The 19642-nt window shown below is 45.1% G+C and overlaps 1 protein-coding gene across 1 annotated transcript in view; it reads right to left on the bottom strand.

Moving 5' to 3' along the window:
• Positions 1-1451: 1451 nt before the first annotated feature.
• Positions 1452-19642, bottom strand: part of LOC119427526 (probable E3 ubiquitin-protein ligase HERC1) — a gene marked incomplete at its 3' end in the record, with an annotated part of 64989 nt that continues 46798 nt past the window's right edge. The window contains 1 exon segment of the mRNA XM_037695158.1: positions 1452-2037. Coding sequence (XP_037551086.1) covers positions 1452-2037 — 586 coding nt within the window.

Below are 19642 nucleotides of genomic sequence, written 5' to 3'. Positions count from 1 at the left end.
CTCAGAGTTCAAAGATTGGACAATTACTGGTAATACAATTTTCACAAAAATTTAACCAACTGCTTAAGCCCCCCCCCCCCCCCCCCCCCAAGCATAGTAAATTCCCCAACAAAATTAAAAAACAAATAAACTGGACTTCTATTTTGTAGTAGATCCCATGAGAGCTTTCTTTATTCTACATTGAAGAGTGTGATATTCCAAACTTTAAAGGACAAGAGATGTTTAATTGATTTGTTTGAATCAAAGAGTCCATTAACCTCTAGTTCAACCACTGTATGTGGACGACACCTGGGTCACAGTCCGAGCTGAGGAAGTATGATGTAGAACTTTCATGATCCTGCAGGAAATTGTTGTAGAGGCCTTTACCAAACATTAGCTCTGCTGGAAGCATCAGGTTTACCAGAGACAGCAAGCTCCTTCTTAAAACAGAGGAGTGCTCTTCTGGGTGCTCTTGATGGGAAGCAAACATTTTAACAACAGAATAAAGTCCATTTGTTTTGTTTTGTATTTTCTTTTAAAAATGTTATAAAGATCGCTTGAACAGACTGGTTGAACTTAAAACCTAACTAATATATACATCTGGTGCCCTATAAGAAAATGTTACTTGTAGTTTTTGTACAATTATTTGTGTGATTTGCTGTTTTAGAAAAAACGAATCTTTAAAACACGCAACTTTGATCACAACATAATGGAAAGCTGCCCCAAAAATCAATTAGTTTAGGCTGCAACAATCACAAAAACCTCTGATGGGGCTAATGAATTCTGCACTGACGGTGGCTAAGGTAGAACTATTTTTTTAATCAGCTTTCATATTCAACACATTTGTTTTATTGTCACATTGAAAGCTTTGATGCAAAGCCAGTTTGTACCATTTTAACCATGATGTCAGTCATACAGCAGAGGAAACGACAGCATGACACCATTTGTTTAGTCTGTCGCTGTTTTCTCAACAGAACAATCACCCAAACTCTGCACACATATTCACAAGATAACAGACTTTGTTTGGTTGAAATGAACAGCAACAAAGTAAAGAAGTGCTGATGTGCAAACATGCAAAGGTTTACACATCAGTGAGGTGCTATTTATAAAACAGATCTTGTTGGCAGGCCTCAGACATCATTTCTCCCCAAAAGAAACTGTCCAGATGACACGATTAACCTTTTGTTTTTGTGGTAAAGGTTTTGTATTAACTAATGCTATATTGCTTTCAAAATGGTATCAATCCAGCTCTCATTTACCGGTAGTTAGCCAAAAGCCTAGCATGGAGGAAGACTTCTCTTCTTTCATCCATCCTCTGTGCTCTGTGACTGACATCATGGATGATAAGGAAACTATTGATAAGTATTTGATAAAACGTCACTTCAAAAACTACCAGGAAACCCCTCAAACGTTATGTAAAAATGTAAGAAGCAGGAACTGAAAGTCTTCCTCAGTTGTCACAGCTAACATACCTTAGGTATGAGGAGCAGCTCTGCGTACTTGCTGCAGCTCAACAGAGCACTCAGGGTCTTCATGGCTCCCAGGTATAGGTAGGACAGCTGCACGGCGTGGATCTCTGACTGAGTGCTGATGGAGACCAGCTCTTGGCTGCGAGAGCCGTGCTCGTGAGCCTTCTTCCTGTTGCCCTCAGCAGCACTGTGAGGAGCTGTTGTGAAAAGGCTTTCATTCCCATTGCCAGCTACAGAGGAGATGTCACTTTCAGACTTCGAGTTGGGAGCCAGGTGTGATTTCACCTCCTCTAGGCTGTGAGACACTCGCAAGTCAGAGGTGGCAGCCAAAGCTCCGTTCTCTTTCTGTTCATTACGACTGTGGCCCTCACCATCCACTTTCTCCTCGGTACCAGTCAGCTCATGCCCCAACGAGACGGCATTGCGATGCTTCTTTTCATGGCGCCGTGCACAGAGCTTGGCAGCAGTCTCCTCATGGATGCTGGTCAAGTAAGTGAGGTCCAACAGCAGTGAGGCGGTGAGGCCACGAAAACGCCCAACGTCGAACGGCAGAGGCTCGCAGGGCTCCAGGTTGTACAGCGGAGTGTCGCTAGGTGACCAAAAAGTTGGGAAGCTTTAATAGGAGGAAGTGGATAGTAAGTAAAAGAGAGACAAGGAAACACAAAGTGAGGGAAAAGAGCAGGAGAAAAGAAACACAGTATGCAAGACAAAGACACACAATGCATGGAAGGGAATAGGCATGAGCAGGTATGAGATCCTGACAACTTAAAGATGATAGGAGAGATCATCTCTCTCCAGTTTTAGCTTCTCTCCATTGGCTCCCTGTCAAATCCAGAATAGAATTCAAAAACTTACTTCTAACCTACAAAGCTCTCAACAACCTAGCTCCATCTTATATTACAGATCTTATTGTTCCATATTTTATAGCTCAGCTCAGAGGTGACAGGGCTTTCTCTGTTGCAGGTCCACGACTGTGGAATGAGTTGCCACTGAGTGTCCGGCAGGCTCCCACACTCTCAGTCTTTAAGTCTCGCTTGAAGACCCACTTCTATTCGCTTGCCTTTAACACGGTGTGATTTGTTTTGGTCCGGTCTGTTCTCTACTCTGTTGGCCATTTTAGTTAGCTTCTGCTGCTATTTGTACCTGTATTTCTATTTTATGTTTTCCTGTCGGCTGTGCATGTTTGGTTCTTTTGTACAGCACTTTGGTTGGCCTTGTTGCTGTTTTAAGTGCTATATAAATAAATTGGTATGGTATGGTATGGTATGGTATATTTTACTAACAGAGCACTTCGCTCTTAGACTGCAGATTTACTCGTGGTTCCTAGAGTTTCCCAAAGCAGAATGGGAGGCAGATCTTTCAGTTATCAGGCTCCTCTCTTGTGGAACCAACTTCCAGTTTCTGTCCGTGAGGCTGACACATTATCCAGTTTTAAGACAGGACTTAAGAATTTATTTTTGATGAATCCTATAGTTAGGGTCAGCTTGGTTTCCTGACCTAGCCCTTAATTATGCTGCTATAGGCTTAGACTGCTGGAGGACAAACTGACCTCAATTCATCAAATGAGTAGTTTGCATTTGGAATTATTTCTATCTTAACATCTGAGCCTGGTTCTGCTGGAGGTTTCTTCCTGTTAAACGGGAGTTTTCCTTTCCACTGTTGCCACTGTGCTTGCTCAGGATGGGAGACTGCGACAAAGTGAAGATTCAACGAGTCTGCTGCTTCCTTAGATAGAGAACTTTACTAACTGTCTTTTCTATGTATATGAATGTTCCTGTAAATGTCACACTTTAATCTTTGCTAAAACACTCTTTTCACTGCTTGGTTTCTAGTTTTCTCAACGTTCATTTGGTTTCTGTCAGCTCTGCTTCCTATCTGCAGCTTTCTTTCTATCACACCTCCTCTCACTGCAGCTCGTTAGTGTTCATGGGAAACACCTGTGCTCTGGTGCTTAAACGCTTCTCTCCCCCCCTCAGCTGGCAATACTGTTATTTTGACTGTCATTGATCGTTTCTCCAAACAGGTTCACTTGGTCCCCCTTCCTTAACTTCCAACATCCAAAGAACTCGCCTCTGTCATGGCCCGTGAAGTCTTTCGACTCCACGGGCTGCCCACCATTATAGTTTCTGACAGAGGCCCGCAGTTTGTTTCCAAGTTCTGGAAGGAGTTTTGCGACCTCTTGGGGGTATCCATCAGTCTCTCGTCTGTGTTCCATCCCCAAACGGATAGCCAGATGGAGAGGGCCAACCAGGAGGTCGAGACCAAGTTGAGGGGCCTCTTTCAGAAAGACCCCAGTAAGTAGTCATCCAATCTCCCCTGGGTGGAACATGCTTTGAACTCCGTCCCCTCGTCCGCCACTGGTCTGTCCCCGTTTTTTGTTGTATCTGGTTTTCAACCCCATTTTCTTTTCAGGAGCGCGAGACTCGAGTTCCCTCTGCCCTTAAGTCAGCCCATCGTTGTAAACGCACCTGGTAGAGAGCCAGGAAGGCCCTCCTGGAGACCTCCACAGCCTACGTTAAAGGGGCCAATCGACGGAGGTCTCAACAACCCCTTTATCAGGAAGGTCAGAGGGATTGGCTCTCCACCAAGGACCTGCCCCTTAAGCTCGAGTCTTGCAAACTCGCCCCCCGATTTATTGGTCCATTCCCCATATCCAAAGTTTTCAATCCCGTTTCTGTTCGCCCTGGCCTTCCCAAGTCACTTCTATTTCACCCATCTTTCCATGTATCCCGTATCAAGTCATTTACACTGTCCCAGTTACATTCAGCGCCTGATTCCCCCCTCCCGCCAGTCTGATTGATGGGGCCCCCGCCTAGTCAGTGCGACGCTTCCTCCGGTGCAGGAGATGGGGGCGTGGTCTTCACTACCTAGTAGACTGGGAGGGATACGGCCCGGAGGAGCGCTCTTGGGTTCCAGCCCGCAACATCCTGGACCGGAGCCTCATCCAGGACTTCCACAGACGGCATCCGGACCAACCAGGTGGCACGTCTGGAGCCATGCCTTGAGGTGGGGATCTGTCACGATGCACACTTTAATCTTTGCCAAAACACTCTTTTCACTGCTTGGTTTCTAGTTTTCTCTATGTTCATTTGGTTTCTGTCAGCTCTGCTTCCTATCTGCAGCTTTCTGTCTGTCACATCTCCTCTCACTGCAGCCCGTTAGTGTTCATGGGAAACACCTGTGCTCTGGTGCTTAAAAGCTTCTCTCCCTCACAGTCTGGTGCCAGAATATCGAAAGCCTTTGGTGAGTAATCTTCTAGCATTTCTCTCTTGTATCATGATCCTGTTCACAGTCTCCTGCCACCCCATCGACCTCTGATTTTTGGCTTGCCCTTTTGTACCTCTGCTCATCTGCCTTTTTGCTGCTGTTACTTGTTTGTTTTTGGACTCCGAGTTTTGCCTTGCTCTTTGGTACTGTCGCCTTTATCAGATCCTGTTGCCAACCTTGTTTCTGCCCACGACTCAGCCTCTGCATCGCCCACCCAAGACCACCGATGTACACCGCCCCTCGGTGACGTTTCCGCGCTGTTCAGCGCTCTGCCTCCGGCCCATTGAGCCTTACAAGACCCAGCTCCGGTTCATTGTCTACCAACACCAGCCGAGAGTGGCAGCTCTTTACTTATTAATAAAACCTTTTAAAACCGCTCTGGATTCTTGTGGTTCTGACCCAACCTCAATCTTTACAGTAAAGTGCCCTGAGACAACTTTGTTGTGATTTGGAGCTATATAAATAAACTGAATTGAAGTTAAAGAAAAAACACTATAATTTCATCTATAATCCCTCAGTTGCTTTTGTAAAGAAAAAAAAAATCTGTCACAGATTTATTTGAGTTTGGAATATTTTTACATTGATGGTGTCAATAAACGTGTCGCATCATTAAAGCCAAGAGTACAGCATGCGGCACATTATATGTCCATCAACAAACTAATCTACAGTAATCTATAGTAATGACCTGGACAAGCAGAAGTGTTGTATAACATTTAACTTTGATTTGTGACCTTTACCTTGAAGCTGACGAAAAGTGTGAAACTCCATCTAGTGACGAAGCCTATGTGTATAGTGCATTGTAGGTTAAGTGGACACTGGCACATTCTGCTGCTGCTGCTCGCTGGCAAAATTTGAACGGTTCTTCAGCGTCTTATGATTTAAAGTTGATTGGACCTTCATGAACCGTTAATTTCCTTTGCTGCCTATGAATCCAGTTTTGACCCACGGTGATCATGTGCATGTGTATCGGGCCAGCTTGACCTAACCTGTCCAACACCAACCAGCTTCATAACCTCTGCCGACTGCTGCAGCGCAATGTGGATCAGCAACTTTTACATCTGGTTTGCTTTTGCATGGACCCTCCTGCAACTCCTCACTCAACCTGTGTCAGGTTTGCTCCAATATACGGTTGCTGAGCTCGTTTGGCTACATTGGCACCTGTCTGATCCTCCACTGGTGACCCTTCATTTCCACCTGGACATCGTTCTCCTGAGTCCTGACCCATCGGAGATTTATCCACAGTGGGTCTCACAGGAACTTCCAGCTCGACAGGTCAAACTCAAACTATCCCTTCTGGAATATGACTCGTCGAGCTCCAAGGAAATCCACCTGGTCTGCAGATCTCTGTGCATTAGCCAGCTTATCTAAGTCAGCTAACCCATCTGCTAAACATTACTCCACCTCTGTCAGCTTCACTGTTCACCATCGGTTCTCTCACGAACAAAGGACATTTTGTCTGACCGAAACCTGGCAAAAACCTATAGACTTTCCCCAACTTCATCACGCCACTTCACCTGGCTTTGTTTCCATCTCTCAACCCCGCAGCTCCAGTCGTGGTGGTTCATCACGAGAATGGAAAGTTGTGCCTGTGTCAGTCCCTATTGTCAGCTCATTCAAATGTATCGTGGGGTGGAGTTGCACCCTCAATGCATTGTAAACCGTCTGAACCTACTCACTCCCACCATCATAGATACAGTTTATTGCCCCCCCACCCCCCACCCCACCCCAGACCGCACAATGATTTTTTTGAATGATTTTGCTGCCTTTCTCTCTCACTTGTCTGTTCTATCACCCAATGCTATTTTACTGGGAGATGTTAACGTTCATATTGACAGTTCCAAGCTTCATCAAAGGTTTTATTTATCCTGTCTTAAGAGTTCTGGATTCCATCAATTTGCTGATTTTCTTACGCTCATCAAAGGACATACCTAAAAAACAAACAGTCTGTGGTATCTCTCTAAAAATAATTTAAACTACAGGAATTGTATTAGAGAAATATATAGAAGTTGATACATTGTAACTTTTTTCCTAAAAATGAGGTATATCTTGAAACCAAAAACTGACCAATGCCTAGATGTGACAACAAATAATGACAGAATAATCCATTCATCTATCCATCTATCCACCCATTAACTTTGACCTGCTTCATCCATTTCGGGTCACGGGGTCACTGGTGTCCATGTCCAGCTATCACTGTGAGAGGCGGGGGACACTCTACTCTGGACAGGTCTCCAGTCCATCACAGGACACAGAGACAAATGAGACAAACAACTATTCTCTCTCACCTAGGGACAATTTAAAGTTACCAATCAGACTAACATGCATGTTTTTGATCTGTGGGAGGAAACCAAAGCATGCACAAAGAGAACATGCAACCCCCCCCCCCCCCCCCCCCCAGGATTCAATCAGGTGGCCTTCTTGCTGAGAGGCAACATCTCTATCAACAGAGCCACCCATGACAGAATAATGATGATGAACATGAGACAATCACAAATGTGAGGAAACAAAAAGGGGAAATAGAGGGAAATGGAAACCAAAAAGCTAGAAGAGTAGGAGGAAACATCCAGAAATCACTTGACACATTTTATTACCTATCTAAGGAGCAATTCTCAGCACACTAAACCAAACCTGGTAATGATTACGTCATACAGAAAATAACTACACAGCTGTTCTGTGCTAACTAGAGCCCGACCAATATGGAAATTTTGGCTATTGACGATACTGCTATTGGGAGGGATAGGCGACCGCCGATAACTGATATAATGGCTGAATATTTTTTATCTTTGTCTACCCCCAACAATCTCAGTAAACAGTGAGTGGTTTGAATTCCAGTCAGAGTGAGACATCTGACCTTCGTCATATTGTTCGTGCAGCACGTGAGGTAGTGAGTGCTCTCATCCCAGAACAATCTTTGACGTCTTTTCTCCCATAAAACAAGAACTTCAGAAAATAAGTGATAAAACAGCTCATATACCTGTTAAATGTGTCTTACACGCTTGTGCCTTGGGAGACTTTTGTCTTTTTACAAATTCATAAACAAAAGGGCTTCAGTAAAATCAAGAAAGCAATCCTTGTCTGAGGACTTCTTTTACATATTTTGTTCATGGCTGTCTAGCTCTCACATAGTACGACGGAGCTTTAGGGCCACGCTAAGAAAAATAAAAAATAAATAAACCATAAAATTACGAGAATAAATGTCATACGTTTTTTTTTTTTTTTTACAGCTGTCGTTAATTTTGACCAATTTGACCAATGACCAATCTGAAGCTAAATGCTTCTTACCTGTAGAAAGCCGCGCTGCAGAGCTACCACCTTACTGTAAGTCTATTCAAAGTCCTGACACTGATAATAATCTGATGCTGATGTGCTAACAGATTAAGTATCTCCTTATTTGTAAAACCAATACCAAAGTATAATTAACAAGATGCTCAACATTCTTCATTTTACCACAATTAAAATGCAGTAAACCCTGCTTTATTTTGAAGGAGTCTATATTACGATTCATTTACCAAAGATGGCGGCACACGCACACGCACACGCACGCGCTGCGGCTTCTCTCCCTCCCGACAAAACTGTGTTTTCTTTTTTTTTCCTGCGAGCTGAAATGTGCTTGTACATCTTTGTCATGTCTACATGTCTTAAAATGCAAGTATAGCTATGAGTTCCTGCTTGATGTCGGAAAAAACACACTTTTCGGAATAAACAGCGAACTCGAAGAAGAGCTACGTGACTGCGGCCTGCTCTGGAAGCCGGTACCATCACCGACCCTCACTCCTTCATCACGCCCACAGTGGAAGTGCCATAAGTGGCGCAACAGGAAGCAGAAGCGGGATAAACGTGGAGGTATCTGAGCTAGGCTAGCAGCTAGCCCACACAAGCTGGCCGTCCCATCCATGGTTTTGGCTAAAGTACACTCTTTGGACAATAAACTGGATTATATACGCCTACTACGAACAACACAGAAGACTGTGACAGACTGTTGTGTTTTTGTGTTTACGGAAACATGGCTTAATAACAATGTTCTGGACCACGCTATTCAGCTCGAGTGGCTAACATGCTACAGAGAGGACAGAGCTCTCATTGAGGGAGGTAAGACCCGCGGTGGGGGGCTCTGTGTTTATATTAACAATGCTTGGTGTCATGTTGCTGCTGTGGTCTACAAACACTGCTCACTTGTAGTGGAGTTTATGGTTATTAAAGGCTGACCATTCTATTTACGAGGGAATTTACAGCTGTTATAATCGTCACTGTTTATATACCTCCAAGCTCCAGCAACAAAAATAGAAGTGAGGCACTAAATGAACTGTATCTGCACATCAGTGAGCAGCATACAGCCCACCCTGATGCTTTTCTCATCTTGGCTGGTGAGTTTAACCATGCAGATCTTAGGAGTGTTATTCCAAAGACATACAAACACATAGGCTTTCCAACAAGAGGAAACAATACACTGGACCAAGTTTGCACCACCATGAAAGGGGCTTACAAGGCCCTGCCCCTCCCCCACATCAGCGCCTCTGATCACATCAGTGTTATGCTAATGCCAATATATAGACCATTGGTTAAAGTCACAAAACCAGTTTACAAGTAGGTACGAGTGTGGCTGGAGGGGTCTTCAGAAGCACTTCAGGACTGTTTCAACACCACAGATTGGAATATGTTCAAAGAAGCTGCTACCAAATACAACACCACAGGTCTTCAAGAGTGGTTGAGTGTTCCTGTAAAGTGCCCTGAGACAACTTTGTTGTGATTTGGCACTATATAAATAAATTGAATTAAATTTAATTGAATTGAGTACTCAGATACTGCATGTTCATACATCACCAAGTGTATTGATGATGTAAATGACTTCAAGACCATTGCTGTGCGGGCAAATTTGAAGCCATGGCTGACAACAGAGGTCTACAGACTCCTGAGAGTCAGGAACACCACCTTCACAGCAAGAGATCAGGTGGGCCTGAGGGCAGCCAGAAACAACCTGTCCCAGGGCATCAGAAAGGCAAAGAAGCAGTATTCCAGGAAGATAGGTCATCGACTCAGTGACCGCAAGGATACACAGAGTCTGTGGCGGGGAATACAGACCATAACAAACTACAAGCCAGCTCCAAAGACTTGTGACAGCACAACCTCTATGCTGAATGAGCTGAATGACTTCTTTGCTCGGTTTGAGGCATGTAACAGGACACCTGCACAGAAATTCTCCCCCTCTCCCGATGACCAGGTACTGACGCTGTCTCCAGACAGCGTAAGGCGATCGTTCATCAAGATCAATGCCCAAAAAGCTTCTGGTCCTGACAACATACCTGGCCGTGTGCTAAAGGACTGTGCAGTGGAGCTTGCAGCGGTCTTCATGGATATCTATAACATCTCGCTGAGTAGGGCCATCGTCCCCACCTGTTTCAAAGCCACCATCATCATCCCTGTCCCAAAGAAGGCATTGCCCTCCTGCCTCAATGACTATCGTCCGGTGGCACTCACCCCCATCCTAATGAAGTGCTTCAAACGGCTAGTCATGAAACACATGAAATCTGTCTTTCCTGCCTCTCTGGATCTCTTCCAGTTTGCATATCGGCCTAATCGTTCGACTGACGACGCCATCTCCTCTGTCCTCAACACAGCCCTCACACATCTGAATACTAAGGACTCTTATGTTAGAATGCTGTTCATTGACTTCAGCTCGGCATTCAACACCATCATCCGCCAACAGCTCATCCTTAAACTGGACAGTCTGGGGCTGAACACCTCATTGTGTAACTGGCTGCTAGACTTCTTGATCGGGAGACCTCAGGCATTATGGGTCGGCAGTAACACATCCAGCACCATCACAATGAATACAGGGGCCCCCCAAGGATGCGTGCTGAGCCCCCTTCTATTCACCCTGCTGACATACGACTGCACACCATCATACAGCTCCAACTACTTTGTGAAGTTTGCGGATGATAAGACTGTGGTGGGTCTCATCAGCAACAGAGGCAGACTACAGGAACGAGGTCAGCCGCCTGGCCTTGTGTTACAGACACAACAATCTCTCTCTGAACGTGGATAAGACAAAGGAGATTGTTGTGGACTTTAGAAAGATGCACACCCAGCATGCCCCTCTGGCCATCAATGGTACTACTGTGGAGAGAGTGAGCAGCACCAAGTTCCAGGGAGTGCACGTCTCAGAGGACCTGTCCTGAAGCAGGAACACTGCATCACTGGCCAAGAAGGCTCACCAGGGCCTCTACTTTCTCCGCAAGCTGGAAAGAGCTGGAGCTCCAACCCCTATCATGTGCACCTTCTACAGGGGTGCCATAGATAGTGTCCTGACCAGCTACATCACGGTGTGGTTCGATGCATGTACTGCATCCTGCCGCAAGACATTCTAGCGAATCGTGAGAGCAGCGGAGAAGATCGTCGGCACCTCCTTCCCCTCACTACATGACTTACACAGTACACCCTTCACTCGGAAACCTTCTGCATGGCGGATGATCCCATACACCCACTACACTTCTTCAGTCTGCTGCCATCAGGGAGGAGATTGCGGAGTCTCTGGGCTCGAATTAGCAGACTGAGAGACAGCTCTGTTCATCAAGCAGCCAGGATGCTGAACTCTCTGCCTGCTCTGCCTCCCCTCCCTCTTGTACCGCCTTAACACACAAAACTTTCACACATTTCCACACAACACAAACACTTTTAACACTGAACTCTGCATCATTGAAAACAGGTTATATACTCAACACACGCTAATGTGCTCATTCAATTTGCACTACTGTTTACATTCATACTACTGTTCATACTACTGTTTATATTCATACAACTGTTTATATTACACTACTGTTTATAGTCATACTACTGTTCATACTACTGTTTATATTCATACTACTGTTTATATTACACTACTGTTTATATTCATACTACTGTTCATACTACTGTTTATATTCATACTACTGTTTATATTCATACTACTGTTCATACTACTGTTTATATTCACACTACTGTTTATATTCATACTACTGTTCATACAACTGTTCATATTCATACTATTGTTTATATTACACTACTGTTTAAATTCATACTACTGTTAATATTCATACTACTGTTTATATTCATACAACTGACTATATTACATTACTGTTTATAGTCACTACTGTTTATAGTCATACTATTGTTTATATTCATATTACTGTTAATACTACTGTTTATATTCATACTACTGTTTATATTCATACTACTGTTCATACTACAGTTTATATTCATACTATTGTTTATATTACATTACTGTTTATATTCATACTACTGTTCATACTACTCTTTATAGTCATACTACTGTTTATATTCATACTAATGTTCATAGTACTGTTTATATTCACACTACTCAATCAATCAATCAATCACCTTTATTTTACCAGGTAGAGCCCGTTGAGATCGAGATCTCTTTCACAAGGGTGACCTGGTCAAGTGGTTATCAGCACACGTCACAGGGGAATTGACAATAACCATTTGCATTTATCAAAAGAAAAAAGAAACTACTATCACGATAAATAAATGTTAACAGTTTGAAACCATCAGGATAAGACAGACTTCTGTAGACATTAAATGTAGAACAGACATCAGTTTCAGTAGATAGAGTTAAAAGTCAACAAAGACATGTATATTTGATAAGTAGTGTTTTAGAAACATCTGCAATGGTCCAGATTTTTGATAACATTATCTGATACGGTTGACATGAAGGATCTAGGCGAGATGAGTGTTGATAGTTTCAAATCTGTCTGTAAGTTGTTCCAGGCTGAGGGGACGGCGAAGCTGAATGCTCTTTTTCCTAGTTCAGTTCTGACCAGAGGAACTGACAGGAGGATTAAGTCATTAGAGCGCAGGGAGTAATGATTGTGTGATGTTTGTATTAGGGAGGTAAGGTATGACGGGACTAGGTTTAGAAGGGTCTTATAGATGAAGGATATCCAGTGAGTGTCTCTGCGAACGCTGAGAGAAGACCAGCTAGACTTGACGTAAAGTTCACAGTGATGAGTGCGATAACTGGAATCAGTAATGAATCGAACTATATAATATAAAATATAAACTACTGTTTATATTCATCCTACTGTTTACATTGACACTATTGTTTATATTCATACTACTGTTTATATTCATACTACTGTTTATATTCAACTACTTTTTATATTCATACTAATGTTTATATTCATACTACTGCTTTCATGCATACTACTGCTCATACTACTGTTTATATTCATACTACTGTTTATATTCATACTACTATTCATACTACTGTTTATATTGACCCTACTGTTTATATTGATACTACTGTTTATATTCACACTACTGTTTATAATCACACTACTGTTTACATTCACACTACTGTTTATATTAATACGACTAATCATACTACTGTTTATATTCATACTACCGTTCAAACTACTGTTTATATTCATTCTACAGTTCATACTACTGTTTATATTCATACTACTGTATTCATACTATTGTTTATATTCATACTACTGTTCATGCTACTGTTTGTCATACTACTGTTCATACTACTGTTTATATTCACACTAATGTTTATATTCAGTCAGAGTCAGAGTTTCTTTATTGTCATTCGCACCTCATGTGGTACATGTGGAGGAGCGAAATTATGTACACAAGGTCCCAGTTACATCCAACAATAAAATGTATAAGAAAAACAGTAATAACATCTAAGATATGAACTAAGAAAAACATCAACTAAATATACACTAAGCACTCATAACATAAAAACATTGAACATCAGCACAAACATGAACATGAGTCTGTGAGCAGATGTGCACGCATGAACACATCAACATTGAAACAGATCAGCAGCAACATGAAACAGATCAGCAGCAACATGATATGTTTTTTCACAGTGATTATTCTAGTTAGAGATTCATGAGTCTAACAGCCTCAGGGTAGAAGCTGTTCCTCAGTCTAGTGGTTCTACACTTAATGCTCCTTAACCTCCTTCCTGAGAGGAGTGGGGTAAAAAGTGTGTGTGCTGGGTGAGTGGGGTCCTTCATGATGCAGGTGGCCCTCTTCCTGCATCTGGAGGTGTAGATGTCTGTGATGGTGGGGAGACTGATTCCGACAGATTTCTGTGCAGCCTTCACCACTCTCTGCAAAGCTTTTCTTTCTGCAGCTGTGCAGCCTCCATGCCATACATTGATGCTGGAGCACAGGATGCTCTCCACTGCACACCTGTAGAAGGAGGTGAGGACTGAGCTTCCCAGACCAGCTCGCCTCAGCCGTCTGAGGAAGTAGAGTCTCTGATGAGCTTTCTTGATCAGGCTGGTGGTGTTGTTGCTCCAGCTGAGGTTGTTGTTCAGGTGCACACCCAAGTACTTGTAGCTGGAGACCACTTCCACCGCAGATCCTCTTATGTTCAGGGGGGTGTAGATGTTTTTGTTCCTTCTGAAGTCCACAATCATCTCCTTTGTCTTCTTCACATTGATGTGAAGGTTATTATCTTTGCACCAGCTCTCCAGGTGTTCCACCTCTTGCCTGTAGCTGGACTCATCATTGTTTGTGATGCATCCCACCACCGCTGTATCATCTGCAAACTTTACAATGTGACAGCCTGGATGGGTAGCTGCACAATCATACGTGAGCAGAGTAAACAGGAGGGGGCTCAACACACATCCCTGAGGAGAGCCAGTGCTGAGGGTTATGGTGGAGGAGGAGAAGTTGTGGATCCTCACTAACTGTGGTCTGTTTGTTAAGAAGTCTAGTACCCAGTTGCAAATGGAGGGGCTTAGTCCTAGTGTGGATAGTTTGTCCATCAGGGTTTGGGGGATCATGGTGTTGAAGGCAGATGTGAAGTCCACAAAGAGCATACGGACGTAAGAGTTTTTCTGCTCCAGGTGGTTGAGCGCAGTGTGGACCACAGAGGAGATGGCATCCTCTGTTGATCGGTTCTCACGGTATGCATACTGATGAGGGTCCTCGTTGATGTTGATGGTTGTTTTGATGTGAGTCATAACCAGTTTTTCGAAGCATTTAGCGACTATCGGGGTGAGGGCCACTGGCCGATAGTCATTCAGACCAGTCACTGTAGAGCTTTTTGGGACTGGGATGATGGTGGCAGTCTTCAGGCAGGTGGGAACTGTCTCCAGGGTAAGTGAGGTGTTAAAGATGTCTGCCAGCACCTCGCAGAGCTGATCAGCACATTCCTTCAACACTTTTCCAGGGATGTTGTCTGGGCCAGTTGCTTTGTGCAGATTAATCCTCCTGAAGGTACTCCTTACTTCTGCTGAGGTCACGCTGAGATGCTCTTCATCCGGTGGCGAGGTGAGTCTGGTGCTGGGTGGTCTGTTCGGGTCTTCAAAGCGTGCATAGAACTTGTTGAGGGCATCAGGCAGAGATGGGTCTTTGGGGCATTGTTCACTCCTTCCTTTATAATCTGTTATGCACTTAATGCCCCTCCACATGCTCCGAGGGTCTTGTGAGATGAATTGACCCTCGATCCTCTGTACATATGTGCCCTTGGCCCTCTTAATACCAGCAACCAGCTCTTTTCTTGTCCTACTCAGCTCCTCTGAGTTTCCAGACCTGAAGGCAGTGTTCCTGGCTTCCAGCAGGGTACGCACCTCTGCATTCAGCCAAGGTTTTCTGTTTGGGTAGCTTTTAACATTTCTGATAGTGGAGAAGGTGTCAGTACATGTACTAATGTAACCCAGAACTGAGGATGTGTATTGGTCAAGATCAAGCAAACCTCCATTTTCAGCAGCTTCTCTGAAAACCTGCCAGTCTGTTCGGTCAAAACAATCTCTCAGTATGGGGCCACTGTCCTGGATCCAGCGTTTAACTTTCTTTTTTTTAAATTTTTTTATTCATACTACTGTTTAACTTCATACTACTGTTTATAGTCATAAAACTGATTATGTTCATACTACTGTTCATACTACTGTTTATATTCACACTACTGTTCATACTAATGTTTATATTCATATTACTGTTCATACTACTGTTTATATTCATACTACTGTTTATATTCACACTACTGTTTATATTCATACTACTGTTCATACTACTGTCCCAAAGATCCTAGGAGCTATGCTGTCAGGGGCTTCACGCCCCTAGTAAGGTCACCCAAGGCAGACAGGTTCTAGGGGAGGGACCAGACAAAGTGCAGCCCAAACACCCCAATGATGAGACAAATAAATGGACTCGAGTTCCCTCTCCCAGACGTGGGTCACCAGGGCCCCACTCTGCAGCCAGGCCTGGAGGTGGGGCACGTGGGCGAGTGCCTGGTGGCCGGGCTTATACCCATGGAGCTCGGCCGGGCACAGCCTGAAGAGGAGACATGGGCCCCCCTTCCCATGGGCTCACCACCTGTGGGAGGGGCCAAAGGGCTTGGGTGCAATTTGGGATGGGTGGTGGCCGAGGGCGGGGACCCTGGTGGTCTGATCCTCAGCTACAGAAGCTGGCTATTGGGACGTGGAATGTCACCTCACTGGTGGGGAAGGAGCTTGAACTGGTGTGTGAGGTTGAGAGGTTCCGGCTAGAAATAGTTGGACTCACCTCTACGTATGGCTCTGGCTCTGGAACCAGTCTCCTTGAGAGGGTTTGGACACTCTTCCACTCTGGTGTTGCCCCTGGTGAGAGGCGCCGAGCAGGAGTGGGCATACTTATTGCCCCCCATCTCGGTGCCTGTGTGTTGGGGTTCACCCTAGTGAATGAGAGGGTAGCCTCTCTCGGCCTATGTGTGGGGGAACGGGTTCTGACTGTCGTTTGTGCTTATGCACCAAGCAGCAGCTCAGATTATCCACCTTTTTTGGAGTTCTTGGAGGGGGTACTGGAAAGTGCACCTCCTGGGGACTCCCTTGTTCTGCTGGGGGACTTCAATGCTCATGTGGGCAATGACAGTGAGACCTGGAGGGGTGTGGTTGGGAGGAACGGCCCCCCTGATCTGAACCAGAGTGGTGTTCTGTTGTTGGACTTCTGTGCTCGTCATGGATTGTCCAAAACAAACACCATGTTCAAGCATAAGGGTGTCCATATGTGCTCTTGGCACCAGGACACATTAGGCTAAAGTTTGATGATCGACTTTGTCGTCGTCTCATCTGATCTGCGGCCACATGTCTTGGACACTCGGATGAAGAGAGGGGGCGGAGCTGTCCACTGATCACTACCTGGTGGTGAGTTGGCTCCGATGGTGGGAGAGGATGCCGGTTAGACCTGGCAGGCCCAAACGTATTGTGAGGGTTTGCTGGGACTGTCTGGCAGAGTCTCCTGTGAGACGGAGTTTCAACTCCCACCTCCGGGAGAACTTTGAACATGTTCCGGGGGAGGTGGGAGACATTGAGTCCGAGTGGGCCATGTTCCGTGCCTCTATTGTCAAGGCAGCTTACCAGAGCTGCAGCCGCAAGGTTGTCGGTGACTGCCGCGGCGGCAACCCTCGAACACGGTGGTGGACACCGGCAGTGAGGAATGCTGTCAGGCTGAAGAAGGAGTCCTATCGGGCCTTTTTGGCCTGTGGGACCCTGGAAGCAGCTGATGGGTACCGGCAGTCCAAGCGACATGCGACTCAGGTGGTCGCTGAGGCAAAAACTCAGGCATGGGAGGAGTTCGGAGAGGCCATGGAGAATGACTTCCGCACAGCTTCGAGGCGATTCTGGTCCACCATCTGGCATCTCAGGAGGGAAAAGTTGTTCACCACCAACACAGTTTATAGTAGGGGTGGTGTGCTGCTGACCTCAACTCGGGATGTCGTGGGTCGGTGAGCGGAATACTTTGAAGACCTCCTTAATCTCACCGGCACGTCTTTCACTGAGAAAGCGGAGCCTGGGGACTCTGGGTCGGACCCTCCAATCTCTGGTGCTGAGGTCACCGAGGTGGTTAAAAAGCTCTGGCTCTGGATGTTGTAGGGTTGTGTTGGCTTACGCGACTCTGCAATATTGCGTGGACATCGGGGGAAGTTCCCCTGGATTGGCAGACCGGGGTGGTGGTCCACCTATTCAAAAAGGGGGACCGTAGAGTGTGTTCTAACTACAGGTGGATCACGCTCTTAAGCCTCCCTGGTAAGGTCTATTCGGGGGTTCTGGAGAAGAGGGTCTGTCGGATAGTCAAACCTCGGATTCAGGAGGAGCAGTGCGGTTTTCGTCCTGGTCGTGGAACACTGGACTAGCTCTACACTTTCAGCAGGGTCCAGGAGGGTGCGTGGGTGTTTGCCCAACCATTCTACATGTGCTTTGTGGACTTGGAGAAGGCGTTCGACAGCGTCCCTCGGTGAACCCTGTGGGGGGTACTCTGGGAGTATGGGGTACCGGGCCCTTTGATAGAGGCTGTTAGGCCCCTGTATGACCGGTGTCAGAGCCTGGTCCGCATCGCCGGCAGTAAGTCGGGCTCGTTCCCGGTGAGAGTTGGACTATGCCAAGGTTGCCCTTTGTCACAGATTCTGTTCATAACTTTTATGGACAGAATTTCTAGGTGCAGCCAAGGTGTTGAGGGGATCCGTTTTGGTGGCCTTAGGATTGCGTTTCTGCTTTTTGCAGATGATTTAGTCCTGTTGGCTTCATCAGATCGTGATCTACAGCTTTCGCTGGAGCGGTTTGCAACCGATTGCGACACATCCGGGATGAAGATCAGTTCCTCCAAATCCGAGGCCATGGTCTTGACCTGGAAAAGGGTAGAGTGCCCTCTCCAGGTCAGGGAGGGGGCCTTGCCCTAAGTGGAGGAGTTCAAGTATCTTAGGGTCTTGTTCACGAATGAGGGAAAAATGGAGCGTGAGATCGATAGGCGGATAGGTGCAGCGTCTGCAGTGAAGCGGGCGCTGTACAGGTCAGTCGTGGTGAAGAGAGAGCTGAGTCAAAAGGCGAAGCTCTCAATTTACCGATCGATCTGCGTTCCTACCCTCATCTATGGTCATAAGCTTTGGGTTGTGACCGAAAGAACGAGATCTTGGATATAAGCGGCCGAAATGAGTTTTCTCCGCAGGGTGTCTGGACTCTCTCTTAGAGATAGGGTGAGAAGCTCAGTCACCTGGGAGGGACTCAGAGTAGAGCCTCTGCTTCTCCACGTCGAGAGGAGCCAGTTGAGGTGGCTTGGGCATCTGGTTAGGATGACTTCTGGACGCCTCCCTGGTGAAGTGTTCCGCCAAGTCCCACCAGGAGGAGGCCCAGAGAAGACCCAGGACACACTGGAGGGACTATGTTTCTCGGCTGGCCTGGGAACGCCTCGGGATTCCCCCGGAGCAGCTGGCCTAAGTGGCTGGGGAGAGGGAAGTCTGGGCCTCCCTACTTAAGCTGCTACCCCCGCGACCCAACCCCGGGTAAGTGGAAGAAAATGGATGGATGGATGAATGTTCATACTACTGTTTATATTCATATTACTGTTCATACTACTGTTTATATTCACACTACTGTTTATATTCATACTACTGTCTATATTAATACTACTGTTTATATTCACACTACTTTTTATATTCACACTAATGTTCATACTACTGTTTATATTCATACTACTGTTGATATTCATACTATTGTTCATACTACTGACATATTCATATTACCGTTTATATTACATTAATGTTCAGTGTACTGTTTATATTCATACTACTATTCATATTCATTCTACTGTTCATACTACTGTTTATATTCACACTACTGTTTATATTCAAACTACTGTTTATATTCACACTACTGTTTATATTCACACTACTATTTAAATTCATACAACTGTTCATATTACACTACTGTTTATATCCACACTACTGTTTATATTCACACTACTGTTTATATTCATAGTACTGTTTATATTCATACTACTGTTCATAATACTGTTTATATTCACACTACTGTTTATATTCACACTACTGTTTATATTCATACTACTGTTTACATTCACACTACTGTTTATATTCATACTACTGTTTACATTCATACTACTGTTTACATTCACACTACTGTTTATATTCATACTAC

Source organism: Nematolebias whitei, chromosome 2 (genome assembly GCF_014905685.2).
Source record: "Nematolebias whitei isolate Nwh7 chromosome 2, NemWhi1, whole genome shotgun sequence".
NCBI classification, from domain to species: domain Eukaryota; kingdom Metazoa; phylum Chordata; class Actinopteri; order Cyprinodontiformes; family Rivulidae; genus Nematolebias; species Nematolebias whitei.
This window is presented reverse-complemented; position numbering and strand designations above follow the sequence as displayed.